This window comes from Nannochloropsis gaditana (assembly GCF_000240725.1).
Source record: "Nannochloropsis gaditana CCMP526 unplaced genomic scaffold scaffold593, whole genome shotgun sequence".
In the NCBI taxonomy this organism is placed as follows: Eukaryota; class Eustigmatophyceae; order Eustigmatales; family Monodopsidaceae; genus Microchloropsis; species Microchloropsis gaditana.
In genome coordinates this window covers 10,822-11,484 of record NW_005803360.1, presented here as the reverse complement: position 1 = coordinate 11,484, position 663 = coordinate 10,822, and the positions used below count along the sequence as shown (strand labels likewise).

Here is a 663-nt window from a genome sequence, read left to right as displayed (position 1 = left end):
CTTCGAATGCCATCACCTCCTTCGTTCCTTTTACGTTCCTGTCCTCGTTGGAGGAAGTGGTGAAGGTAGAGGCTGAGGAGGAGGAGGAGGAGGAGGAGGCGGAGAAAGTGATATCGCCATATGTTGCCAAGAGATGGTTTGCCAGGCAGTAATCAAAGTCGGCGCCTGTAGATATGCGAGGGCACATAATACTATCTCAGTCCACGGCTAGATCGATACAGTCCTGAATCACCCTATGCTCCTTTTCTCTTCACATGGAATGCAGCCAAACGATTTGAGCACGGGTATCGCAACAAAGTGCGTCCAACAATCTTTAAGTCCCTCTCGCAAGCACGTCGGAACCTCCCACCCTCCGCAGCAAGGCGCTGGAAACCTCGTACAATCAATCCCCCCGTTAAAGCCCGATATTCCCCGGTGAAGTTCCGAGAAGACCTACCGCCCAAATGGTCGTCCCCGTCCACCCCTTCCACCGTCACGAAGCCCTCGTGCACATAGAGCAAGGACACATCCAATGTGCCCCCCCCAAAGTCATAGACCAGGATGTGGTGAACGTCGGGTTTCTGGTGGAGGCCGTAGGCGATGGCCGCCGCGGTGGGTTCTTCCAGCACGCGCATCACCTGGGAGGGAGGAAGAAAGGATGGAGGGGCCGACTGTGGAAAGGGC

At 55.7% G+C, this 663-nt stretch overlaps 1 protein-coding gene across 1 annotated transcript; it reads right to left on the bottom strand.

Annotated features, from left to right (window-relative positions):
• Positions 1–436: 436 nt before the first annotated feature.
• Positions 437–614, bottom strand: NGA_0175300 (dnak protein; the record flags this gene model as incomplete). The annotated part of the gene is made up of 1 exon (XM_005854191.1): positions 437–614. A coding segment is annotated over one exon (178 nt), but the record flags the coding sequence as incomplete, so codon positions are not given.
• Between the last annotated feature and the right edge of the window lie 49 nt (positions 615–663).